Raw genomic sequence first — 22,184 nt, 5'->3', positions numbered from 1 at the left:
CAAAATAGTTAAAGCATTATGAAATAATGTAATGACTAAAAATTATATATTATATAATTAATGGCAACATCCAAAAATACAAAAATTACAAAATAATAATGTCAAAAAGTTGTATTTTGTATATATTTATTAATACCACGCAGTTTCTTCAAAATTTTTTAACATTTTAACATTTTCATTGTATAGGTAACTAATGTGATATATATCAAAATTGTAAATTAATTATTCGGAAAATAATTTTCAGAGTAAAAAGAAAATAGGAGAAAACAAATATTTAATACAAATAAAAATTTATAAAATAACAAAACAAATTTTTTCAATATTAAAAATAATTTTAGAGCAATAAATTAGATTACAATTATTATTTAAATATAATAAATAAATAATCTCGAATAACGACTTTTACTTGAAATTATTAATATATTAAAACCGAGATTCTCAGTTTTCTTTTAATTTTAAAGATTTAAAAATACAATTAAAGGGTATTAATTAAATTAAACAACAATTCAACTATTCAGGTTCATGATACGGTGTATTTTATTCAGACTCATTCGACGATTTTTCTTTTTCGCACCATTCTATTGTAGTCAAATATCTCTTTTCTAAAAACAATGATATAAAACAAGATTACTTTTTATACAACGTAAATAACGCAAGGCTGGGCAAATAAACGATTTTTTTAACTCCTTAAGTTAAATTATTTTAAAATAATGAAGTCACGTTTAATAAAGTTTCTCATAATTTTTTCGTAAACTTTAAAAAAAAAAAATAACAACATTATTTATAATTAAAATTTTCTAATTTGCAAAAATAAAAAATTCCAGACACATAATATTATTTATTAGATAGTTTTTCTTTACGCTCAAGAAAATTACTGGGAAATTTAAAATAATAAATCAAAGTACTAACTAGCTATCAAAAAACCTAATTTTCTAAAATAAATCGTAAGATTCTACATTATTTTTCGGACGAAAATTAGCTTGATTTTGAATAAAATTAACTTGAAGTTAACACGTTAATTTTAAAAATAAATAAACTTATTAAGTTAAAAGTTAATTTAAAAAAAAGTTACGAGTTAATTAACTTAACGTTTTATCTTAATTTTAATATTTAATTCGTTAGTTACCAGCCTTGTGTATAAGTATATAAATATTTACTGTACAATATATATTACCAGTTATACTTATATTATCATATGAAAATATAATACTAAACTACTAAATCAGTTTATTTGACTGCTTAAATTATAGCATGGTTTACTATTGATTTCTAATGTTATGATTTAAATACAAATGCAAAAGTCAAGTATATTCATTTAAATAAAGTTACAATTAATAGAATAGTCTATTCCATAATCAACGTTTTAGAGTAATATTGTATCGTTATTTTATTATTTAACTTAAAACTTATAATTACTATTATTATTTATTTGTAACAAAAATACGTACTTTCTTGCACTTTGCTAAGAATATCGCTTAGATGATTATAATAACCTCGAATATCTAAAACACAGAATTATATAGATTAAAATATTTTTTTTATTTTAATTCGGTTAATTATATTGTTGCCGATTCCATTTTTTTTTTTTTTTTTTTTAATAATTTATTATCGTGATAAATAATAGCAATGTACCAAAAATTAGAGGTTTTATAATTGTAAGTAGCATTATTTCAAGAAAAGTTGAGTAAATTTTATTTTTTAAGTTTAGTATATTATGCTTTAGACTAATTTGTTTTTACCCTCTTCATTCATGAACACATCACCTAATAAATGAAATAACAACAAATTTAGTGATAAATTTTGTCAATGTCTATATTAATTAATCTTAGGATTCAAAGTATGGTCATATCAGACTTAAAAATAGTATGTACGAGAAAATCTTTTAAGTAAGCTCAGATATTTGTAGTTCAAAAAACAGCGAAACAATTACGATTTATAAATAAAGCATTGTTACAGCTTCAGAGAGAATATTTGTAAGAAAAAAGCGCAGTTAAAAAGTTGTGTCCCTACGAAAATTCTCCTACATGAATTTTGTCCAATGATAAAAGTGGGGTACGCGAATGGTATACCAACTGTTTTATTAAGTTTTATACAAGTTATGTGCTCATAAGTACTAATCGATATTTTACACAAGAATAAATGTGTTGTTTCGTCAATTGAAATAAAAATATATAAATTTAAATAGAAAAATTTGTCCATTACAGTGTTATATAACTACTCATATGCTGTTATATTTAACGATTGCAATTCCACAACAATATGAATAATGGCTGTCGCTTTTATCTCGGTTTATCTACAGAATATAAAGATTAATGCTCCAAGATAAACAAATTTTCAAAGTACGTTTTTCATGTGCCATTTCGCAAGCCAGACGAAGAAGAAAATACACATATACTCATCAACTTATCTATGGCAGGGGTTACCAAATAGCGTCCCATGAATAATAAATACTGCAATGTAGAAACTTTGAATTTTTATGGACCGCAAGAATTTTCCAAATTCTTAATGTGGCCCGAGTAAAGTGTTAATAGATAACCCTCCTGCTCTATGCTTTAAATATTTTCAATAAAATCATATAGGAGAAATCAAAATATTATAAGAAGAAAATAAAATAGATTTATTTGGTGATTTCCATATTTAATTATTTATTTTCTACAATTTCTGAGCTGTATTAATAATATATAAATAAAACCTATAAAATACTAATTAATTAACAATTTAAGTTAAGTACATATTATATTATATGATAATTTTCTTACGATTATTATATGTCTTAATCATATTAGTGTATGGATTATCAACTAAAAAATACATAATATTCATATTATACAGATATTTAATTGACTTTTGTCAGTATTATATATATTATATATGATGTTTTATTTGGATTAATCAAGGAATATTTTATCATACAACATAAATAATAAATAACTAACTAACTAAATTAAACTCACCATAAAAATCATTTGATTTTATTATTCCTAAAATTGTATAATTTTACAATTTTTATGTTGTACACAAACGTAATTAAGTACTATAGATACTAATGGTAATAAATAACAAATTTAATAATAAAAGTTTATGTATTAGGCAATTTGTTTATTATAAATTGTATTTAAAAATATTTAAAGTAACATCGTTTGTCTTACTTTCACAATCTAAACGTATAAAATAATTGTAAATTAAATCACAATTTTCAAATGAATTGTATAGGTAATAAATTACTGCCATATCCACCATATCAGTGTATCATAATATATTGATTATAAATTAGGTATAAAGCTAAAATAATATTAGTATATTATACTATTATGAGCTTACTTGTTATTGCTGTGAATGTATAAACGTAATTAATTGATTAATATTATAAATTAAAAATTATTATAATTCTACAATAGTTTTATAACGGATAATTCACAGAACGAATATGATACTGTTATTTGATTTATAAAATATTTAACTAAAATACATTTGTAGTAAATCTTAAGTCTGTACCAAGAATAATTATCTAACCGTTTATCACGTTCATAATATAGATACAAATCTTCGTTTCATATTTTGGTTTAAATTCGAATAAAAACTATATACTGTAAACAATATTCTATTTTGCAGTGAATAAGAATCTATCAGTTAATTAACAAGGAAGTGCTATTCTATTCAACAATGAAAAAAATGTTTATTGTCATAAGAAAGTTGTGTATATAATAATAATGTGTAGTGTAAGTATAATAAGTGGTATTAGTCATTTCCTCTGTAAATTTATAAACATACAAATTTAATAAATATAAAATAAATTTAAATATATTTAATGGTTAGGTATTAAAATACTTCTATTTTAAATATAATTGATAAAAAAATATGTCTTTAAGACTTAATTCAAGTTTACACAACCTTACATAGTTACATTACATTTATGTACTTTTTTAAACAATGTCACAATACCTATTTAAAAGAAAAGGAATATGGTTTTGTTACTATCGTATTAGAAGGAATTTGGCCATGTTATTTTTAAAATTATCATACCTTTGTAATGTAGTATCTAACAACTTTATATCGAAAACTACCAAATTACTAACATAAACGTTAAGGGGACTGCAGCACGCGTATTTTTCATACGTTTTAGACCAATAGCAGTGATAAATTACACATACTTCAGATTGTCCTATTTAAATTTTTAATACATGTATGAATTCGTTGACAAAATGTCTAGGCTTTTTAGGAAGTCGATTTTTGATTTTCAATTTTTAAAGACTTTAAAATTAAGATATTATTTTCAAAAATCCCATGAAATAATTGCATTATATTTGTTTTTATTTTGAGCATATCTGATTTTAAATCAAAAAAGTGGTTCCTAAAGAGCATAGTCTAGAAGATAATAAATTCAACCGGTTTTTTTGAAATTTCAATCAAACTTCAGAAAGTATGTTTAATTTACTACCACTTTTAGTAGTTTTTATAGTTATGCATACAAGAATATATTTCGTTTTTCGTAATTCATTGACATGTGCGTGCGCGTGTGAAAGTTGCTTTCGGCGCGCGGCGCTGCAGTTGCTCGGTGCGGCGAGACATCGATTCTTGGAAACAATTAGCGGATAAGGATTACTGGATAGGTATAGAAAAATCACTAATGGGTCACAATAATAATCAATAATAATTTTATTATTCCATAATTTAATACAACCCATATTATATTATAAGGAAATATACAGTATATACCGCCTGGCGCCTATGAATCATTTGATTTCAACACCACACTCAGTACACTTCGATCAGTAAAGTTGTTTGTAAGTTTCCATTGTTTTGTGTTTTTTTCATTATTTTAAAAAGTGGGTATTTTGGCCGAAAAACTAGGTGTAAGTTAAGTGCACCTAAGTTAAAAAAACATAGATTGAAAAATTTACAATCAATAAAGAAAAAAAGTGATGAAGATCAAAGCTGTGATGTTCAGGTAATTATATAAAAATATTAATTTAATTTAGTGGTGTTACATAAGACAGCAAGCCAGAAATGATAATGAAGACTGCTGAACATCATCATAGTTTTCATAAAAACTTTGGTGGATTTACGTTCAATTTTTTTTCAAATTTTACATACAACAATTTTAAAACGTAGAGTAGACGAGTAGAAATAATGCTTTGATTTTTGACTTCAGCCCCTCTTTGAAAACGAAAATTCGTCTAGTTGGTACTTTGGGGGGGGGGGGGGTCAAAAGTAAGAAATTTCCAGTAGTTTTCAAAGGGGGTAGGAAAATACCTAATAAAGTAACGGAAAAACGGGAATTTTAATCAATTTTTTTATTTTGCTATAACTCAAAAACGAATCATTGTAAACGCTTGAAAATTTCACCAAATGTTTATATTAGCGTTATCTATTTACGAAATATTTTTCAAAATATTTTGACTTTTTTTAAGATATTTATAGAAAATTGAAATTTTCGATTTTTCTTAGTAAAAAAACTAGAAAATTTAATGCAAAGTTCCTTAGGTGTTTTTCTTAATGTAGTTAAAAAAAATCAAAAATCGTTGGTTACAATTTTTTTATATAAGCGTTTATAGTTCAAATTTTTACGAAATAGATCAAAATCGCGAAAATTGCAAGTAGTTTTGTAGTTGAAAAATCATAAAATTTTTTGTATTTATATTTAAGGTTAGGTCTGTATTATTTAAAATAATGAACACCAAAATGAATACTGATCATACAACCACTGATTGTAAATCGATCATAGTTATTTCTTATCTAAGTATATATTACTATTTACTACAACTGTTGTAGTGTTGTGTAATAGTTAACATTGTTAACAATAGTTGTAGTAATTACCAAATATATAAAAATGAATGAATGAATACATTTGTGTCCTTACCTTTTGCCAAACAATAACCTACGCGAATGCAATAAAATAGTAAATTTATACATGTTTTATAAATTTCGAATAACGGTTTAACTTAATTAAAAACATACATTATTATTGTTGCATATTCAGCATTTATATTACATCATATTACACGTATAGTATTTATATTAACTATAATCATATTACGATCGGTGGGGACTGTCCGTCGATTATTATCGAGTAAAATTACAATGTTAATCATTACGATTTATGCTGTTAATAATAAAGGTCTATAAAACACGTCTAAGTTGTTATTCATAGTAATAATACTTAACAATTATTTTGTTTATTAACGTTGTGTTTATATTATAATATTAAGAAATGTGATATAATTTATGTGTTGTATACGCTAACATGATATAATTACAATGATAAATCGATAACATATAGAAATACTTAGAGAATGTATTCAATAGATTTTAGTTATAAGTATAACTATTAAAAAATTAGATGAAGGAAAGTGGACATTCCTTCGCCTAAAATTACGTTTAACGATGTATTACATTTTAATAAATTGCTACCTTATTTTATGTTGAGTAACCAATATCGTTAGTAACCTCTAAACACCAGTATTTGGCTTTAACCTATCTGGAAATCGTACTCAAGATAACGGGGCATTTATCGGTAGCATAAATGCATTCTAACATTCACGTAGTTCACATTATATTGAAATTAACATAGTAAAACATTTTTTCAGCCAATACAAATTTGACTATGGTCGGAGTAAATAAGTCCAAAATCTATATTGCCTTCTTAAGTAACTCTTATTAAAAACAGCTTTTAATATATTTCATGAATTATATCACGCGCAACATATTTCCTAAACAAATAAAAAATATTTCCATAAAATAAATTAATGCAGTTCCTGAAAATGTATAGTTGATAAAATCTATATTATTGTAATTTAAAAATATAATAATAATGTAATAAATACCAAAACATTGCAAACTTCCTGTTGAATCTATAAATTTAAATGTTTTATTTTGTAAGTTTATTATAAGGATTTGTAATAAATATTATTCACTGAAGTATATTATATTCTAACAAACAAAAAATAATATTTTAATAGGTTAAATAATTTTTGTGTATCTATTCGTTTTTTTAACTAAAACAAAATAAAAAGTTCGTTTGACTCAACAACACACGTGTATCAGTAGATATTCGGTCCATGGTAACACTTGACAAAAATTGATTACACACCAACAAACCAAGATGATAGGTAGTAGATTAAAAAAACGATGAGATTAATGTTGTAAACATAAAAACTAATAAATAGCAATCGATATAAAAAATCGTTCTTTTTGAAACACTATATGTAGAGACCTAGAGTTGCATTTGATACGTTTTTTAATTCCATTTATAGTAAATCAAAACGATTTCAAGCTTAATTAATTACAATAAACAGACTGGGCACGTTTAATAATAATAGTCGGTACGCTCGGTCACTGAAAACCTTCGTACACACCACTACGCGCCGACCGAGTATTGTGTGTATATGGGTAAAGAAATGTATTCGAAGGATATGAATAGGACCTCTAAGGTCCTACAAAACATAATATGCATGCTAGTGTACGGTGGGTGTGTGTGTAGTGTCTATAATGTATGTATTATGTATAAACAAAGGATAAAATGTATGAAATCATGAAAAAAGAAAAAGGTAATTGCCTATTTGATATAACCAAGTTTTATAAATAAACATCATAATAATAAAATGCTTTCCTGGCATAGCCAAATTATATAAATTATAACAAACGACCAATTAATTAAAAAACATTCTCAGTATTAGTAGTTTCAGTATTGACCACTATACTTTATTTTACCTACACGAAAAAAAAACGTATCGATTCGCAAGTGTGACAATATAAATATGAAAAATAATGGCAATTAGTGGTTAAAATATAAATCGAAAGCAGTGTCGATTTGCGTTTGTATTAGAATAAAACAAAAATAATTCATGGAATCATAGAGATAGATAATATTGTATAATTATATGTTTAGTTATAAATTGTATGTGGCCTGCAGTCGATGACAAAATATATAGGCCATAAGCCCATATTTTTTATTGTGCTGCCGTCGTGGTGGTGTAAAGGTAATTAGGAGTTTCGTGATTTATATCACATTATTTACATTATTATTTTGTGTATAGGGCCTAATAGGGGCGTCATTTGGGGGATTAGGGGGTGTGCAACCGCACCCCTTACTTTTAAAATAGTTGCAATTGGCCTGCACCCTGATGAAATAATGCACGATTATCAATATGATTTAAATTAAATTGTATTTTAAATATTTTGATTTTTATATTGACATTTATCAACATTGATATACTGTCAATCATGATTACAACTTTAAATACATTGGTTATACACAAATATTATGCTATAAATTTTTATTATATTTTAGTTTTTAATATTTATGTTAATGCATTGATTTGGTCCATGATGTATGGAAATTGGAAATAATTGGAAGCAGAATAATGAACATATACGTAGTACATTTATTTTTATATGGCCTGGTGAAATTTCAAAATGGCCTGCTTGATACTTCGCACACCCGAAAAAAAACCCGAAATTACGCCCCTGGGGCCTAATGCAACTGGCCAGTAACGAATGTTTTGCAAAAGATTTTTCTTTGTTTATTTGTAAATTAAAAATTCTTAATCATAGAGATTTCATATTTTTTATAATTTCATTATTTTCTATGAACAATCATATTTTTAAAATATTTAGTTTAATATCGAGTTATAATATATTTTACATAAACCATAGTAATTCATCATGAAATATTATATCGTTTCAGAATACTTCTGAATTTATTAACTTTAAAATATGTCATATATCACGTTAATACTATTACTTACAGAAGTCTTCACAATATTTAATTGGAGACATTGGAATATCTGTAAGAAAATGAAAAATAAGGAAAGTTTTTAGTTGGGTTACATATTGTAAACAAAAACATTATAATTATACGGGAATCTCAAAATAATGCAATTACTAGGGTTAATATAATGAACTTTGAATGTATATAATTATAAAAACAATAACATTATTCATACTAACCACTCTCATCACATCCTGCTGCTTTTATTTCATCAAAGAATTTATATGTGTCGCCTAGAAAATAATTGTATTGATATTTTAATTACATTAAATATAAATTTTATATTAATAATATTATTTTTTGGTTGCAAAAAATATTATAGAACTAATATTTATTAGAAATTACTAATGTGTCTAATACTCTAATTTCTAATATATAATTTGATCTACATAATTATAAAATTATTGTCTTAAATTGTTATATTAAATCGATTATTGTCTACACCAAATAGTTGTAGGTCAGGAAAGATGTATACACATATTATTCAAAAGTCAAGAAAAGTTTTTTTACAATAAAAATAATAAAATATCCAAAATTGTATGACTTATAAAAATTACTTAAATTATTATTGGTTATTGGTTTATTCTTTTGGATTACAATAGGATATACAATACATAAATATACAATTCAAACCTAAGAAAATAAAAATTAAATAACTTATGAAAATAATTTTTTTTCAGATTAAACAAAGTACAAGTCGATTGGATCTAGCTCTCTTTGCGATTTTTTTTTATTTATGCTAATATTTATTTAATAAAGCAAAAATAAACTTATAATGTATATTTTATCAATTTAAAGTCATTTTTATAATTCATTTTATGAGTTGTTTTGAGTTATTTTTGCATTTTGTTAAGGGCATTTGTTGAGATTTTTTAAGACAATAAAAATCCCAGCCCTATCCATAATATACACATATTCATTTTGTTTTATTATACTTACACGTTATTAGGTACAGACGTCCTTTTTAATTATCTCTCTTTTTTCTACTACATTATCTTGGAGATAATACTAATGTATACTAGCATTTGACATTGGCATCGGCAATATAAGGTTTGGCGTTGGTTATGATGAAAAAGCGAAAATTATTTAATTGTTAACGCATCTAACAATTCTAACGGGTTGTAAACTAGAATGCGTAGTTCACGATAATAAATGTAAAAACTTACTTAAATCTTTTATATCCCATTCTTCGTGACTTTCTACATATGATCTATATTCAACATTATTTTCTGTAATTGTTAATTTTTTAAATATAGTCATCCGCACACACAGAGTATCACATAATTAATGAAAAAGAAATGTTTTTTTGTAACGTATAAATTAGTATGGACGTTGATACGGTGACTATATCAGGTGTCATTTTTTGTTCATTTATAAATTAATAAACTATGCACTTGTTTAAACTGTTTATAATAGTTTCAAATTTGATATAGACATTATATAAAAATTAATTTTTTATGTGCATAATATTAAGTAATATGTATTACTTACTGTGATATAATATAAACATATTATTATTGTTTTTTTTTTTTTTTTTAATTCAATTCAAATATTTATTCATAGTCATAAAGGATTTGGTAACAATTAATAAAGAGTTAAATATAAAATTCGTTATAAATGTAAGTTATCAATAAAGAACAAAATTAAAACGGTCACCAAGCGCAAAACTTTGTTAAATTACAAAAGTCTCTATCATAATTTTAATTTATAAATTATTATCACTAAAAAACTCACCAAAATGCATAACATTACAGTAGCTTAAAAATCCAATTTCATCTGTAAAAATGATAATACATTACACGTTATAATTTTTCTTTAGTTTCAAAGTTGATTTGTCTAAATTTGATTCAATTATTATAAAATAGTTTAAATTATTAAACAATTTGAATTGATAACTCGTAATTTTAAAAATTAAGTTCATAAAAGATTGTTGATATCATAAACTTATAACTACTCACATTTAAACCCAGTGGTTTCTAAAGCTTCTATATTGTTTAAATACCAGTATTACAAATATATAATATTGATAAACATAAAACTATATTGAAAATAATGAGGTATAATAAAGTATGTGAATTAAATAAATTAGATAATATTAATCTTCAAATAATTATTGCTTATGTGTGTTTTTAGAGGGAAAAGGTTGTTAAATATAGAATGCGACTTACGAATAAAGTAGGTAAAGTTGTATTTGGTTATATTATTCTTTAAGTATCAATGTATCATAAAGTTATGCTTAACAGTATATTAAATACAAAAATAGTAATGTTCAATGCCGGATTAATTAATCGAATTACAGAGTTAAACTCGATGGGACGCGACAATAATTATGGGCCGTACAAGTCATGAGAGGCTGCTGAAGGAAAATATAGTTAAAATATTCAAGAAGTGGAGATTAAATGTTGTGCTTGCATAATTACATAGACCATAGTACATGGTTGTAGTTTTTTAATATTATATATGGACAATGTGGTATAATTACGCCGGGAGCCGGAAATGTAAAGTAAATGTTGTATGAAAAAATTGTAAAATATATTATTTACTTATATGATATGCCTTACCAATGCAGACTAAAAAAAAAGAAAAATGAAGTCATTAAAAAAACTTATAAATAAAAATTGTTCATATGTATTTGTAATTATTTTATATTATCAAGGATAGGCATTAACGAATTAAAAGTTAAAATTAAGTTTAAACTTTAAGCTAATTAACTCATTGCTTTTTTTCAAATGAACTTTTAACATATTGAGTTACTTTTATTAAGGTTAACGTGTTAACATCGACTTTCAATGTTAATTTTATACAAAAATATCTAAATTATTAAATTAATTTGTGTCCGAAGAAAAATGCAAGATTTATTCAGAATTTATTTTTAAAAAGTTGGTTTTTTTGATAGCTAGTTGGAACTTAGATGTCTGGACAGTCGACGACTGTTCGAGACACGTTGATTGCGCGTTCGCTCGGTGCGAAAAAATTATTTTTGTTACCTTCTTTGTTGGAATCACAGTAGCTTATAATACTCATCGCTGTTAATATTATTATAATTTTAGAAGAAATCATTATTATTGTTTAGATTATTATAAAGAACAATAAGAATATACTTTATTATTGAAAGTTTAAAGTAGATGTGATTATTTTCTGAAAACACACGGCTATTTACTAACGATTAAATACACATTTCAACCTTATGTTGTATTAGGCTTTAAATTATACGCAAACAACACAAAATTAAGCCAACATATTTCCACACACGTTTTTACATATTCCTTTACACATTTAACATAAAATAAAAACGATTTTAAACAACACTAGAGAGGAATTCAAAATGTAAGGTCATATTTTTTGCTATACGATAACTGGTGTATTAAGATATAAATTATGTATAGATTAAATTAACTAGCGATACAAAATAGTATTACGTAAAAACTATATTAAAAAAGCATTAAAGAAATTATGTTATAATTAAACAAACATATGATTTTATAACTAACAACATAACAAAAAAAAAAATGATAAAAATGATATATTTGCCCAAAACTAAGTTAAGATAACATTTCCGCAATAAAATAAATTCTTAAACCAATAATTATAGACGTTCATTAAATAAATGCCATTTAAAATTAACAAGATTCTCAAACATATCATAACATTATACACAGAGTGTAACAGGACTATTTAACAAATATAGTAACATTTGTAATGGAAGTTTGTGTTCAAAATATGCAAAAATAAAATTGAACTATTTGATCAAGAATAAACCAAATCGTGGACATAACTGACAACCAATAAATTTGGACTTAAGGAAAAAAACATGTAAATTCATAGAAATCATATCCCTAATAATAAAAATCAGTATAATTTTATCTATAGTCAGTACGTACGATTTAACAAATAAAGACGACTAATAGGTTAAAATTGAATTCTATAAGGGTCTACTAAAAAAACGAAATGGTGAACAGAAGTAATAAAGAAGAAATAAATGAAGAATTTCTTCATATTCTTTCGTCAATATTGTTTTATAGTTGTAAAGTTTTTATAGTAAAATTAAGATCGTTATAATTTATAAGGTGTGGTCGAAGCTAATGTTGTATCAAACCTCGCTTCAATATATTATACAAAGAACAAAAATATTGAAATGTTACATAGACCTTTCTCTTCTGTTTCGGTTAATTTAAATTCATAGCGAAATAAATGTAGTACATATTTTTCCAATAATATACATTTACCATTTAGTCGACCAGTATTTACCGCAATTGTATCGAAACTTAATGCTTTTATAGATTTTTGAATATTCCTATTTAATAATGTATCATACATTGCAGATATACTCGTATGCAGAATAACCTGCATATCTCTGTAATTCTCTCTATTCATTGTATAACAAGTCTACTTTATTAATACAAATTTTATCCGTTTTAGTTGGTAGTCATGCTTTCTTCCAAAATATGAACACTTCTTTAATTACAAACTTTGCACTATCTCTTACATTAAGTTTTACAACGTGTAGAATGCAGATTGAAAAATAAAGTTCTTAACACTTGAATATTGGACGTTAATTTGCTTCCAGTTACTTCATTGGTATAATGGTCGACTAAATATATTTTATCACGTAATATCCTAGTCATAGACGTAAATAGAGAAGGCTTGGTTGGGCTTGGCCCACCCTTCAACTTCTCAAGCCCCCCTAAAATGAAATAGAAATTGAAAACAAGCAAGTTATTGAAATTGTATTTTTTTATTGATAATTTTAATATATTTTCTTGTTAACCCAATCTCTCTGTTAAACATTTTAACTATGGACATGAGGCTTGAACCCACTCAATTTAATGGCTCTAGTTACGTCTATGATCCTAGTATTCATTATTAGTCTTAAAAACAATAGTAAATACAAATAAGTATTAAGCTATTACACATATAGAACAAAATTATAACTGTTAAAAAATTAAACAACGTGACAACGTCGGAACACTAATACTACACTAACATAGTGACATACACTTTACAATAACAGAGAAATACGTACATAATCAACTTATTTTATCATGTCCATATCTGTAGGTAGTTAAGATAAAATTATTATACACTCATAATATTTGTATCTAATCGTATCTAATAAAAGGTATAATAATTGACTTTACTAAAATTAATACTACAAAATAATAATTTTCTTCAATAATATTAAAACATTATAATATTATTGTATAACAATAAAATGGTCAACTATATGAATTAAATTAACTTTTTACATTCAACCTTTCAAATAAGAAATTTAATTTGACGTAATTTTTATTATTATTTTATCCTAGCATTTTTTAATATATATAATAGTAAATTACTATTAACAAAATCAATAAATTGTTATTGCTTTTGTACTTATTTTTTTTTTTCAAAGAGGATAAATATTATGTCATATTTAATATGATTAAATAATTATTAACGCGAATAGAAAAGAAGGGTAACTCAGTGGCAAATACAAGTAGTCATAAATATGGTATAACTAAGGTATAAATAAAAATAATTAATAAAATAAATCCTTATTTAGATTCTATAAGAAATATAAAATAATGAATACGGCCCTTATGGCTCAACAAACAAATAAAAACGATAATATAATAATTTAACAAATAATAATAATAATGCGTAATAATTGATAAGTACAAGTAAATAAAGAACTAACATTAACTTAACATAAACGTACAAATAATAAAATATGACAAATGCACGGCCTTGTAGTGATATAATATATTCTTTAGTCAATTTAAAATAAAATCGTTTTTAGACTTTCCTCAGTGACAAGATTGTGAGACTTTAGATGATTTTATTTTAATGCTATTAAAATAAAAACATTTTTTAACATCACCTTTAAAGAACCGCTGGAGCACTTTTTCAAGGTTAAAAATTTTGAAAATATTATTATATTATGCAAAATTCCATTTTTGAAAAATGATTGTTCCATCATTATGTATTAAAGAAATATATATTTCTGAAAATTTCCTCGTCCATTCTCTAGAGGAGGTGTTAATTAGATATAACTGATATAAGTATAAAATAAGCAACAATAAGTTATGGCCTTTCTGGCTCGATAACATAATTATAACATAAGAACAGGAACAGCTATTAAAGCTGTTACTTCAGATAATTAATACTAAATATAGAAAATGATAGTCCTTTTGACTCATCAATGAAAATGTATAATAGTGTCACAATAAAGTAAATAACATTATAAACAGTAGCTCGCAGCTTTATTGGTGTACTGCTGGCTTGCAGTTGCTACCGATGACTAAACATTAAAAAAATCACACACAATAAAACAATAAATATAATTATAACGATATAAATTAATAATAATACGGCGACAAATAGTACCGCGGAATATATAGAATAATATAATATGGACAGTCACGTATAAAAAAAAAAATTTGGGGGCAAAAATTTAGCAATACAAATTATGTCTCAATAAAATAAAACAATTTTTTCCTCGTTACTCAAAATTATTTAGGGGAAAGGGGGGTTGAACCCCAAAACCCCACCCCCTGTATACGTGCCTGAATATGGACGTGGTATAAATAATAATAATAAAAAAATAAAAATAATAGCGAAGCCGGGTTATTCAGCTATTATATTATATTATATTTAACAAAAGACACAATTAAAATGCAAAAATAAATATTCAATATACATAATAGCTGGTGGGTGCGCAAGTGTGTGTATGTCGTTCAGTTGACTTTAACGCAAACAACATTTATAATTAAGTCTTAGTTAATAAGTTTTAGTTAGTAAGTTTAGAAAACTAGGTTAAACTATTATATTTTACTATGTAAGAGATAAGATTAAGAGGACGCCATACCCGTATGTGTTGTCTCTGTCTTACTAACGTACATCATATTCATAACAAATTTTCGTTCACATTTTGTGATGTTAGCTTTAATACTAGAGTAAATTTACATATCATCAAATATAAAGGTGTGAATATTATCTAGACAATGACATATACTATTAATGATATTGTTATTTTACAAGCGAGTTACGGCTATGTAAAATATTACAACTTTAAAATGTTCATAACTCACTTTAAAACGATAATATCAATACATTTATAAATCATTGTCTAGATAATATTCTTACCTTTATATTTGATAATAGATAAATTTACTCTAATATTAAAGCTAACATCACAAAATGTATTCTGCCGAACGAAAATTTGTTATGATGTACGTTAGTAAGACAGAGACAACACATGCGGGTATGACGTCCTAATTTTTATGTAATACCTATATATTTTACTATCATTATATTGTTTTTTTAAATTAATGGATACTAATCAATATTGTATAAATTACATAATGTAATTCAAAACTGGTATTGTTGAATTTATTACGATTGAATAAGTATAAAAGTTAAATATACAATCGGAGACGCCCACACAGAAGTATCTCACTATAGGTGCAAAATAATTTTAAAATAAAAAAAAACGTAAGGGATTCGCCCTTCACACTCCCCTAACTCTAAATTAATAACATCTTCATACACAAATGATGAGTTTGACAAGATATATTAAAAAAATAATTAATTTTATTTAAAGGTTTTAAAAATATTTATTTGAGTTAGAGGTCGAGCCTGTGAAAATTAGTGCCTCAATACTTGAACAGTGCACCTAATTTGTTTAACACATTAACATACTACATATATTCTAATTTTAAATTTAAAACTGTATACAATGTATACACCTACCCATACAAAAATAATTAAGTTGTATGTGCAAACAATATAACATATAACATATTACCTATGTATGAAGTTAAAAATAAAATACATATTATATTAATACCTACCTACCTAATGCATATTGTTATATGTAACTATACATATAAACTTAGTACTTAGGTAATATATAAATGTTTAATAAATTATGTAATAACTAATAAATGAATTTTCTTATTTCCTATAGACGATAGGCCATTGTCTATACTAGGTATAGAGTATAGAGTATAGACTCTGTAGTACTTCTATTGTAGTCATACTAGGTACATATTTTGATATTTTGTGTACAATGTTTTTTTAGTCAGATAAATAAATCAATAAAAATTATGAAGTGTTACACAAATATTTTTAATTTTATATCACTATTAGAACAAATATAATGTTCATCATCTCTACGAATATCATGATAGAGTAAATATAATATATACATAAATTTGAAATTTTAGTATGCCCTTAAAAAGATTCCGTTCGAGTCGGAGCTCATCCGGCTCACACCGTGCGCACGCCTATGTTTGAGTTATATATAATAATTTATATTTTGTATAAATTAAAAATGAATCCAGATTAATCAGATTAATCAACTTTTCAGAATATAACTTGTGTTGTACCTATTAACATAAATACATAATACACTACACAACAACTAAAAATTAAAGTATATATAGTAATAACTGTTTAACGGATTTTGCCAACGTTTAACTTTACACTTCAGACTTGTTTACACTTTTTTTTTTGTTTAAAAATAGAGTAAACACATTGGTCCATTAGGTGTCCTGGGGCAGCTACTACTGCTGTTTGTTTGTGTATGTCAATTGGCGGCAGCACAAACAACATTTATAATTAAGTCTTAGTAAGTATTAGTTAGCTAATTGCATTTCTTTCTGAATGTCCAAAACATTGCTTTCCGAGCAAAAATGTGATTTTTATTTCTCATTTTTTTTTTTCATGTTTAAAACTATTCCTTTTATAGCATTTTTTGACATTTTTATGTTTTAAGTCATTATTGTATAAAAAATTAAAAATAGATAAAATTTGATAACAATTTAGTTAAAATGCATTATAATATTATTTATCTATGTTATTAATCGATCAGAAAAATATAACGCCAGCTTTTTTAACGAATGTGATATCTATCAAAATTGTATATTCATTTTTGGGAAATAATTTTCAGGGTAAAAAGAAAATAAGAATAATTAATAAAAATAAAAATGTATAACATATATATTTTTTAATTAATTTATACAAATTTCGCCAATGTTGAAAATAATTTTAGAATATTAAAAAAAAAATTCTGTTGTGAGGGCATTAAGTCATATTTTTATGAGGCATTTTGTTTGTTTTTTAGAGCATTTAAATCCGTTTCCTAGTAATAACTATTAACAAATAGTACGATATTACACTGTGGTGTTTAATTATTAACAACTAAGTACTCAATTTAGTCATACATATTATAAAAATGATGAGTCGTGTATGAACAAATAATACACATATTATACGGTTTATTTTTAATTCTACAAAAATAAAAAAATGTCAACTACCTAACATATTTGACCTCATTTATTAATTATTTCTCATTTTGTTTAACTTTGAACCAGTCACCAGCACAATTACTTCTGTTAATATAATACATTGTACCAACTTCTTTTTTACGTACGTTTTGCCAGCCCCCCCCCCCCAATGGAAAATGTAAAAAAAAATTATGCAAATATTTAACACGTAATTTGCACGAATTCGCAAGTCTAGGTTCGACATTTGCACGACACTCCTTCCCCTCATAAATAAAAAATTAATATTTCATTTTTATTAATTTAGGTTTTTTATTCCATAAAGATTATTTTTTTTATGAATTATAGACTATAAATTTAGGCTTTAAAATCTAATTTATAAAAAAATATTCTTTATAGAATAAAAAGCCTAAATAATTAAATATTCTACACATGTTCGTTGTACACAGGAAACTAAAGTCCTAGACTCTTAAAAAAATCATGTTATTAAAAATATATTTATATTGGTTTTAATGTACTTCATTTAAAAGAAGTCTATCTACTATTGAAGTTCGTTTTGAAGTAAAATTGTTTGGAACAAAATTATAACGTATAAATTTAAAATTTGGTTTTCTCTAAAAATGTTAAAAAATTAAAACTGGTTAATAATTATGCATACTTGAAGTTTAATTGACAAATAGTAAATCAAAATATAGTAATAGGTAGATACAAATATTATAGATTACAAGTAATAATTACCTAAATCATAACTCATAAACAATTTGATAGGTTGTAATCAGCATTACAATTCATTAAATTGTATACAATTGAATTATATAGGTATTGTTTTATTTTATTTTTTGTCAAGTTATTTCATTCAATTAAAATCTAAAACATTGAATACAGTGGCCCAAAACTGACGATTTGTTAGTGAAAAATTTAAATTAAGTTAACTTTAATTAAGTTACATAAGACTTATTTTTTTCATTGTACTTCTAACGTAGGTGAAATGACTAATGAGTTAATTTTGTTCCATGATACGTACTAGTTAATAGTTAGTTAATTATACCTAAATACCTACTCATATAAAGCTATTTTTTTTATTTAATATACAACATTAAAATATATTTATTTCTGTACAAATTATAGTTTTTACAGAAAAAAAAAATTAGTTGGAAGTATATTAATATATAATTTTAATACTTTTAAAATCTCACCCAAACATATCAATTTCAAATCTGACAAAAATGATATCAGATAATTTATTATAATTGTTATAAGGTGTCACCGAGAACTACACAATTTGAAATTAATTTTCAATATAAAATTTACTATCTTAATTAAAATTTTATTTTTAGGATGTTATAAATGTTTCAGTAGATATTCTCAAAGCTGAAATGATAGTCTTTAATAATTAGTTACCTACAAATTTCAGTTTTGATGACGTTAAAAAAACATACTAAAAGTTACATACATTTGTAATAAGGTACCTACAGGTATGGACTAGAACGGTGAGCCAACAGTTGCATCCTAAAACCACACAATTTTGATTTTGACCCTAAAAAGGTTGATAAACAAAAACCGCACAGCTTATCGGTCATTTTATAACAAATTACCGCACATTTAGAGTGGGTTAAAACTCCATACTATTTTTGGTGAAAATAGTGGAAAGATAAGATTATAAGATAAGTACTACACAATAATCAAGTCTTTAGTTGCCATTTAAGTTTCCTATTTATGTTTAGGAGCATTTGTTTCAATTTTGGAAAGAATTTTTACGTGACGTTCGTATAAAGTTTTTAAATAACGTGGGCAGTCGGTTTAAGCCAATCAAACTTTGAAAGTTTTAAATTTTTTTTTATTAAACTTTAAATGTTATCGAAATTCGTCTACATTTGTAATTATTTGGTTAGCTGATAGACCGTATCCACTTAAAATCTTTTTTCATTATATAGTTACATTGCCATATTGGTTATCACTGAATTTATATTAACATATAATACAATACGGTGACTTAAACATCTTATACTTTGTAACGGTCAAAATTCATTTTTTTTTTATTATTATAAAATATTATTCAATAGCGACTCTGTCTCGCAGGCCCCTCTTCCGCCGCACGGAGACAACACAGATATCGGTCAATCGACGTGTACACACACTATCACCGCTGTCTAGTACCTGTGATTCAAGCAGGGATCCAGAATATATTTACGGGGGCGAGGGAAGAGGCAATACCATATGTGTATCGTATTTTATCGGCGGCCAAAAACAGAAATCCTAAAATTTACCTGCGTGGCAGAGTATATGGTGGGGAAGTGCGTGGCCCCTTGCCACCCCTTGGATCCGTACCTGCCGTGGTTCGGATGTAACCGGCCGACACTGAGCTAATTAATAATTATCAAAATATAATATAGATAATACCGGCCAATTGTGTTAATTATTATTTTATTACATAACGTCATCGTCTTATTTTGTGCAGTGTGTGATATACCCGACGACGGACATTATTTTCTTATTTTCTTTCGTCCTCCTCGCCGAACATGCCCAAGTAAAATAGAGTCAATGGGACGACGCTCAACAGTAATATATATATTTATCTAACACTTATAAAAACACTTTGATCACTACTCTATTAATTAGGTATTTTTATTATTTATTATATATATATAATATATATATTTATTATTATTATTATACATGCCGGTAACTGATCATCAGAGCCGCTCCGTGATATACAATTAACAATATTACGCCGTGTGGCTTTTCTTTGCCGTAAATTAAATATTATTTTTTCCTGTTTTAATATAAATATTCAATTAATTAACCTATAAACCTTGTATTAATAATCTTTTTCATTTCCTTTTTTTTTATACACAAAATCCTGCATGCTCCGATTTCCGAATCTCGGCTGTAGGTTGGCGATCTTTACCAGTTACGTCAATGTACGCTCCGCTCAGAATGCGAGTAGTGAGTACGTATCGTATGAGACGTTAAAGTTATAATGAGATAAATTTGACATCTACTCTGGTTACCATATAGCTGAGCAACTTCTCTGTTTTTTATTTGTATACTCTGGAAGTGCTTGTGTAGTTGAAAAAATGCTTCGATCTTCAAATTCGAGGGGGGGATTAAAAGTAATTAGTAAATTGACTTAATAACTAACATCTTCGAGTTGGATAATTGCCCAGTTATTATACATACAGTTTCTCACAATGCTTGTCCAATGTAGCAGTTTCTGTAAGAAGACTTATACATACTTAATCACTTATCTTACACTCCTCTACTTCAGTGGACTTTTTAAGAAATCATCACTGGCTACTGGGCGTCGTTAAAAAATACATTGTCTACGCTACACGTTGCGTCATAATCAAAATCAACACGAAGAATGCGACGACAAAAACATTTCAGCATTAAATACACAAAATCTAAACCTTAAATGGTTTTGATGATATCTAACAATATCAAAACTTGGAACACAACTTCATACAATTTTTAATAATTTTACCTAAAATTTGAAAAACAAATAAAAGATTCTCTCCTCTATGTTTTTCAATATATATTAAAATACAATTTATACTGGAAGTCAAATTGTTTAAGGTTCAAATTTGTACTACATAGCAAATTATTCACCCGTAAAGTATTTCTTCACAAACGATATTTTTTGTTAATTTGTTTTAATTCAAAAACAAATAACCATACCTATTTGAATTTCATTATAATTTTCATATACTACTATATTGTTTATAACATAATACATTGATAAGATAAAATTAATAAAAATAAATAAATAAATTTAATTAATTAATAAATAAATAATATTATTTATTTTATCATTAATTAAAAATTATAAATTTTATTTACAAATTTAAAAACATAATATGATAAACTTAAAAAGTTAAAAAAAATCTTAACATTTTTTATCAGTGTAATGTAAATGTAAACATTCACCTCTTAGATATGATGATTTCGGCCAATGGCAGCTTCAACAACATTTCCAAGTCTGCTACTTAGTGTTTTTATAAAACTGTGGGCTTGTATAGCGCGTTATCCAATCAATAAATAATTCATATTTTCATACTTAATCTGTAGGTTATAGAACCGGCCCATAGCGAAAACAACACTCGACGACATGTACAATTTGTTTTTTAATACGTAACAACTATTATCAG

At 25.3% G+C, this 22,184-nt stretch overlaps 1 protein-coding gene across 3 annotated transcripts; it reads right to left on the bottom strand.

Moving 5' to 3' along the window:
- Positions 1 to 438: 438 nt before the first annotated feature.
- On the bottom strand, positions 439 to 11,889 carry LOC113558784. 3 transcript variants are annotated; one of them, XM_026964321.1, is made up of 7 exons: positions 11,758 to 11,864; positions 10,505 to 10,546; positions 9,937 to 9,999; positions 8,950 to 9,003; positions 8,748 to 8,786; positions 1,449 to 1,502; positions 439 to 602 (listed from the first exon to the last, which is right to left on the bottom strand). In XM_026964321.1, exons 1-7 carry the CDS (start codon positions 11,828 to 11,830, stop codon positions 538 to 540), a joined length of 390 nt encoding a protein of 129 aa, XP_026820122.1. In that variant the 5' UTR covers positions 11,831 to 11,864; the 3' UTR covers positions 439 to 537. The 3 variants fall into 3 exon arrangements, with proteins under 3 accessions (XP_026820122.1, XP_026820124.1, XP_026820125.1); XM_026964323.1 differs by lacking the exon at positions 10,505 to 10,546 and having other exon boundaries at positions 11,758 to 11,889; XM_026964324.1 differs by lacking the exon at positions 9,937 to 9,999.
- Positions 11,890 to 22,184: the final 10,295 nt, after the last annotated feature.

The sequence above is a fragment of the Rhopalosiphum maidis genome, chromosome 3, assembly GCF_003676215.2.
Source record: "Rhopalosiphum maidis isolate BTI-1 chromosome 3, ASM367621v3, whole genome shotgun sequence".
NCBI lineage: Eukaryota > Metazoa > Arthropoda > Insecta > Hemiptera > Aphididae > Rhopalosiphum > Rhopalosiphum maidis.
The sequence above is the reverse complement of the archived record's forward strand: the minus strand, read 5'-3'. Positions and strand labels throughout refer to the sequence as shown.